The sequence below is a fragment of the Dermochelys coriacea genome, chromosome 2 (assembly GCF_009764565.3).
Source record: "Dermochelys coriacea isolate rDerCor1 chromosome 2, rDerCor1.pri.v4, whole genome shotgun sequence".
NCBI lineage: Eukaryota > Metazoa > Chordata > Testudines > Dermochelyidae > Dermochelys > Dermochelys coriacea.
The window spans coordinates 130,648,476-130,655,603 of record NC_050069.1 but is presented as its reverse complement, the minus strand read 5'-3'; the positions used below and the strand labels follow the sequence as shown (position 1 = coordinate 130,655,603).

The window sequence follows — 7,128 nt, the reverse complement described above, 5'->3', positions numbered from 1 at the left end:
GACGTACCCAATTCATCTCCATCTTAGACTTAACTAAAGAGTACTGCCAAGTGCTGCTAGATGACCCAGCCAAGGAAAGGTCAGCCTTCATCACCCATGTAGGGCTGTATGAATTTAATGTGCTCCCTTTCGGACTGTGAAATGCACCTGCCACAGTCCAGAGATTGGTAGATAACCTTCTGGATGGATTTGGGGAATTCGCAGTCGCCTATCTCGATGATGTGGCCATATTCTCAGATTCATGGGCAGAACACCTGGAACACCTCCAAGCTGTCTTCCAGCGCATAAGGGCGGCACGATTAACCGTTAAGGCCAAAAAATGTCAAATAGACCTAAACAGGGTAACGTACCTTGGACACCAGGTGGATCAAGGAACTATCAACTCCCTACAGGCTAAAGTAAATGCTACCCAAAATTGGTCTGTCCCTAAGTCAAAGAAGCAGATCCAATCATTTTTGGGCTTGGCCGGGTATTACAGACGATTTGTACCACACTACAGCCAAATTGCCACCCCAATGACCGATCTAACCAGGAAAAAACAGCCAAATGCAGTTCAGTGGACTGAGAAGTGTCAGCCTTTAACCAGCTTAAGATGGCCCTTATGTCTGACCCTGTACTAAGGGTCCCAGACTTCGACCAACCTTTCATCATAATCGGAGATGCATCTAAGCATAGCATAGGAGCAGTTTTAATGCAGGAAGGACCAGATCAACAATTCCATCCTGTTGTGTTTCTCACCAAAAAACTTTCTGAGAGGGAAAGCCACTGGTCAGTCTCAGAAAAATAATGTTATGCCATTCTGTATGCTTTGGAGAAGCTACGCCCATGCATTTGGGGACGGTGTTTCCACCTGCAGACTGACCATGCTGCACAGAAGTGGCTTCACACAGTCAAAGAGAGTAACAAAAATCTTCTTTGGTGGAGTTTACCTCTTTAAGACTTTGATTTTGAAATGCAACACATTTCAGGAGCCTCTAACAAAGTGGCTGATTCACTCTCCTGGGAAGGTTTCCCAGACTCAGCGGGGTAAAAATGTCCCTGTATTCCAAGTCATTGTAGTCCTTAAACTGTTTAGTTCATCATATAAGTAGTAGTAAAATTAGAGATGCATGTATCTTATTTACTGTTTTCCTAAACCTTTAGGAAGAAATCCCAGCCATTGTGGACCTGACCTGAACCACACTGGCCAACACGGTCTGTGATTTGGGGGGCATGTGATAAATGAAGGTGGGACAGGGGGGTAGCTCCCTTTTATGGACACCCAGCCAGCCAGTAGCTATAAAATCCCTCTTAGTAGCTGTTCTCTAATTGCACTACCTGTAAAGGGTTAAAAAGTCTCACTGCTATGCATAGGTAAAAGGAAATGAGTGGGCACCTGACCAAAAGAGCCAATGGGAAGGCTAGAACTTTTTAAAATTGAAAAAAGACTCTCCTTTTCTCCATCTGTTGTTGTTCTCCCGGGGAGAGGCGGACGGGGAGCAGCTATGCTGAAGCAGCTTGGGCCAGGTATGAAAAAATCATCAGTATCATACCTAAAAACTAATCATTTAAAACCCCAGATATGTAAGTAGAGCAGGAAATGTCTAGGAAGATATGATTAGGTTTATCCCTTTTATTTCATTATGGCTTTTGGATTCCTCTGTGCTAACCCCGGTGCTTTAGTTTTGCTTGTAACCTTTAAGCTGGACCTCAAGAAAGCTATTCTTCGTGTTTAATCCATGTAGTTGCTCTTTTAAAATCTATAAATAGCCAAAGTTCCCAGTTGTATTTTCTTTCTTTCTATTACTAAATTTTACCTTTTTTAGGAACAGATTTGGATTTTTGTGTCTTAAGAGATTTGTGCACATGTGGTTTAATTTGCTGGTGGCAACAGCTGATTTCCTTATTTTTTTTCAACTCTTCCACGGGGGGGGCTTGAAAGGGCTTGAGGGTACCCCAGAGGAAGGAATTCCCTAGTACCCTAGTACGCCTTCCTGGGCTATCAAAGGGGTTCCGCACTTGCCTGGTGGGCAGCATCTACCAATCCATGGTCAGAGAAAAGCTGTAACCTTGAGAGTTAATACAAGCCTGAAGTGGTCAGTATTAATATTTAGAATCCTTCTGGGCCCCTACCTTCTGCACTCAAAGTGTCAGAGTGCAGAATTAGGCTTGATAGGGGGGTATAGAAATGAATTGACTGGCAAGATGCTGATTCACTTTGTAGTAGGTGGGTGGATGGATTGATATCTGCATGGAGCTGGTAATGGATAGATTGGGAAAGAATTGCTGGATGTAGGTGGAACTGTGCAGTGGAGCACACTCATTTGGGTATTTTATATGCATTTTATTCCCTGCCCTGGCTTGTTGTTATCCCTTTCTCCTGAAGACACCACGAGATAGCCACGATGAATCAGTGTTGTCACTATGTAAACACTGAGGAAAAGAGGTAGGTCCATGAGAAGATCTTATTTTACAAACTCCCCATTTCCCACCCTATTTCCTATGATAGAGGGGTTGGTGGGAGATTAGGTTGGGGACAGAAGCTTAGTGGTTGGGGGCCATAGGTTGATAGAGTTTAGATGAGTATCTGAATTCTTGGATACTTAGCTGAACTAACCTGTAAACCTCTTGAAGTTCCATCTTCACTACAATTTGTAGGTATTTTTGCTGTTTTGGGACTGGTTTCCTCTATGATCATTTATGTCATACGAGTACACAGACAACTGCCTCAACAACAACAAAATGTATTTTTATTAAAGCTGGGCTCTGTCTTACATTCTGCTATATGAATTTTGACAAATTTGACTGAGTCTATTTGACATATAATCTAGATCCGTGATTACTGGTTCCTTGCACACTTCTGTGTGTATTTTGGTTAGGTATAATTTTTTATTTTAATAACTATTTTCTAAGGCTACTAACAGAAAGATTGCAGCTAATGTGGTCCCTAACAGCTGTATTTTTAGTTCCACTCCCCTCTCAAATTTTAGTACACAACAATTTTGCCACATTTTTCATCAGGGAAAGCGTTCTCAATATCTTTGCAGTGATGAAGAAGCATTTCCTCTGTTAATTTTCAAAAATATTGTAATGCAAATCAAAATATTGCACATGTGTTTAAAGAGTAATTTTTCCTGTTTGCTAACTAAATGCAGAACTCTTTTTGAATGAGCAGTATACAGAAGCGTATTTATACTACTAAATTATACTGGATTTATACTAGCATAGGTTTGACTTTGATCCAAATGCGCAGTTATATATTTCTTTTATGCAGTCTTGTATATACAATCTACACATACATCCTCACTTCTTCTGTGTGTTGCACATACAATTCCTCTTTACATTAAATGAAGACTTACTGATATCAATTCTTCTGTAAATGGAGGACAGTATTGGAACTTGATCTTTGGGTAGTGCGTCCACTTGTAATTAAATTAATATTGTTCTTGCTATTACAGGGAAATTTGGGAAATCTGGATGCGAAAATAAAAGTTTCGTCAAAGAAACTTTAATCTTCTGCATTTGGAATTTACTCAGTTTTGCAGATGACCTATGGGTAAGTGAGATTCACTTAGCATTTATAACCACAAATGGGATGGGAGACTAAAAGCAAAATTCTTCTTTCAGTTACACCATTGAAACTACAATAACACCATTAAAGTCAATAATTTTTTACATCACTGTAACTGAATAGACTTTTGTTATAAAAACTAGAAGGCAGATCAACTTTTGTGTGTTGTGTCAAAATAACCATGGAAAAGGGTAGCTGTTTAAATGAACTAAATAGCTGTGAAATAGCTTTGAACTGATGATTTTTGACATATTTTGTATCAGATAAAATAGAAAATGCTATATATCATTCTGAATTCTTCATGAGCTAAAATTAATTTAAATAAAGGGCATCAAGGGTGGAATCAATCTGCATGTTTTTTTTTACAATTCAAAGATTTAACTCATTAAAAGTTTGACCTTTCTATGCTGAAGGAACTATAATGACTGTCTACCTTTTATTTTCTCAACTGCACTGGTTTTAAGCACTCCATTAAGGAAGAGATTTGTGCTGTAATAAGAATGTCATATTACATCTCTCCAAAAGCTAATATTGTTAAAATATTTGATGAATTTATGCCAGTAAGAAATTTGGAACAAGTTACACTACACAAATGTTCATTCTACCAAATATATGTATGATTTTTTTCCACTTTAAAGGCTCTGGAAAATATTTCATTGTCAAATAATCTGATTTTTCCACATACAAATTTTGTATAATCTAAAGTTTGAGGGAGAGTCAGAGAACCAAGATCTCTGTTCTGTAATCATTAGATCCTGTTACTAGATTTTAGAGTAGCAGCCGTGTTAGTCTGTATTCGCAAAAAGAAAAGGAGTACTTGTGGCACCTTAGAGACTAACAAATTTATTAGAGCATAAGCTTTCGTGAGCTACAGCTCACTTCATCGGATGAAGTGAAGCTCACGAAAGCTTATGCTCAAATAAATTTGTTAGTCTAAGGTGCCACAAGTACTCCTTTTCTTTTTGCGAATACAGACTAACACAGCTGCTACTCTGAAAGCAAATGCATCCGATGAAGTGAGCTGTAGCTCACGAAAGCTTATGCTCTAATAAATTTGTTAGTCTCTAAGGTGCCACAAGTACTCCTTTTCTTGTTACTAGATTATAAATCTTGAGTTTCTTACATTTTTTTAATTTGACCTCTGGAAGATATTAAAACTCAATGAGGCATGTTAGTAAAAACTGGGGTGTGCCTGTTCTGTAGACAGATATTTTCAGTGCTGTGAGTTTGTAATCCTTTTTAAGAGGAAATTCACCTTTAAATTGTACAATCTAATAAACTATAACTTTGCAATCAGATAAGGTGCCTTAACAAAAAAGAAGTAACTTTTTTTAACTATTTTTTTCCACATTAACTGTTATAGTTAAATTAACCTCAGTAGCTTTAATGGGACTCTGGACCAGCAAAGAGAAGCTATACTAGAGGTATTGAAGCCCCAAGTAGTCCTCATGCATTTGCATAGTCCTACTGCTTCCCACCTTCTTGGTCACAGTTGAAAGATTGGTGTTTTTTTTTCTCATTCAATGAATGGACACCCCAATCTTCTCCCTCTGAACACATTCACTTTTAAATTTTGGTGGGAAATGCTTGATTAAATATAGACAGCATAAAAATGGCTGGAGTAAGCACTGTTACAGGAGTAATTATATTCTGTCCTTCAGCCTGAGTGTGTAGATAGCTATTTTGGAGGGGAGGGATTCACAATTCATCTCCCAGAACAGGCAACATAGTTGTAAAAACTGGTTTATTTCTTAAAAATAAATACAAAAATATAAATATAAAACATTGGCAGATAGAATTTGATGAAATGAAGTTGCACAAATTTTTTTAAACCAGCTGCATATCACACGTATTAAACACCACATGTACATTTTTTAAATGTTAATGTACAGAACTGGACATACTTTTTTTCTTTGCCTTCTTAAAAGCTGCACTTGCAAGGGTAGGACATGTACCTAACAAAAGCGGCTTGTACATGAGGTTGCTTACGGGAATATCACCCTGTTCAAGCTTCTGAAAGTACTTTTACTTACTAAAATGGACAACACTGAATTTCCATAGCTTTGGCTCTTGGAAGGTGATTAAATAAAATGCTGTATATATTCTGTGACATCCTACTAGAAAGAATGAATGACAATGAACAAATTAAAAAGAAAACCATTGTGCTGAGTGGCAGGAAAATTTTCCTGAATGTTAAACATTGTTGAGTGGAGAAGGTGTCTGTAAAGTTACTTCCTCTCAAATTGACCCTATCGGAGGTTAAGAAGTGTCTTTGTCACTTTCTCCTCCACCATACATTTCAGCTAGCTTATTAAATTGAGGGCCCCATTCTCTGAGGTAATCATAGTTTTGGTCTCCTTCAGTAGTACCTGACTCTAAGGAACTCAGGGATTCAGCTATAGAATCATTTCCTTCGTAGGCATAGGTTGCAAGTGAATCATATGGTGGTGCGGAGGGATCAATATCGTGCTCCTTTAGCCTTTGGTTAATGAAATCTCGGACATCTGTATTATCTGGTGCTGAAGGAGTCCTCCGTGGTATAAATAATGTTTCAGGAATAATATCTCGTCGAAGCTTCTTATCTTCAATAGCTGCAGGATTTCTCAGTGTGCCAATATCAAAGGCTTGAGTGTCTTCCTCTCCACCGCCTTCATCATTATAACTCACAATGTTGTCTCTGATGTCCTCTTTAGACAGGATCAGAGGCTCTTTCTTTCGCTGCCTCTTCAGAGCAGCAAATAGTACCACTATAACTTAAAAAAAACACAAAAAACAGAAGAGCAGATTCATAAACTAAAGATCTGAGTTTAACAATTTCTCAGTGGCAAGCCCAGCAGAAACAATAGCTTTACTTTACTTAAATTTTACCAATTAAGCTTAAGAATCCCTGAAACGGCTAGAACTCCATCCTGGTTTTTGATCACCTTACCATGTATTGTGTAAAACCTCTCTTGTGCTTAAGACAGGATGCACTCAGAATAAGATCTTTTCTGTATCTTTGAATAGGGACATTGGTTTGGTCTGAAAATGGCCAGGTCTACTTTGATGATGAGGGAGAATATTTTTGCAAGTTTCAAGCAGACTGCTCAAACTGTTCTTGAGTTGCAGTTAATTAAATATTACTTTGAAAATTATAAAATTCAATCTTAGTATCCTTCCAGTTCAAACAGCTTGTTTCTGACCACTTTATATAAAGTTAAACATTTGTGAACTAGTGCACAGGAATCTACTTGAAGAGAATAGATCATCAAGATATTGCTGATTGATGTCTCTATTGTAATGGTGATTTTGTGTGATAAATAGTGTGGTGCTTTTTTATGGCTGGTTGCAGTTAGAGAGGACATAGATATCACTTTTTATTGTTTGTAGTGAACATATATTCTTTTAGAATAAGAAAGAGGAAGTCCTTCTAATGAACCCCTTCTAATGAACCTGGAATTTAAATTAACTTGTTTCTATCTCCCTTATGAAAACACACTCACTTGAACACATACTATACTATACTATACTATACTATACTATACTATACTATACTATACTATACATATATATATATATAGATATGCTGTATAATTGTT

General features: G+C 37.6%; 1 protein-coding gene across 5 annotated transcripts in view; it reads right to left on the bottom strand.

Moving 5' to 3' along the window:
* Nucleotides 1-5,279: 5,279 nt before the first annotated feature.
* Nucleotides 5,280-7,128, bottom strand: part of CDH10 (cadherin 10) — a 167,424-nt gene continuing 165,575 nt past the window's right edge. For 4 of the 5 annotated variants that reach the window (XM_038392461.2, XM_043508437.1, XM_038392454.2 and 1 more), the window contains one exon: nucleotides 5,280-6,303. In XM_038392461.2, coding sequence (XP_038248389.1) covers nucleotides 5,810-6,303 — 494 coding nt within the window. In that variant the 3' untranslated portion in view covers nucleotides 5,280-5,809. The remainder of the gene's footprint in view (nucleotides 6,304-7,128) is intronic. The other variant, XM_043508439.1, reaches the window with a different exon arrangement.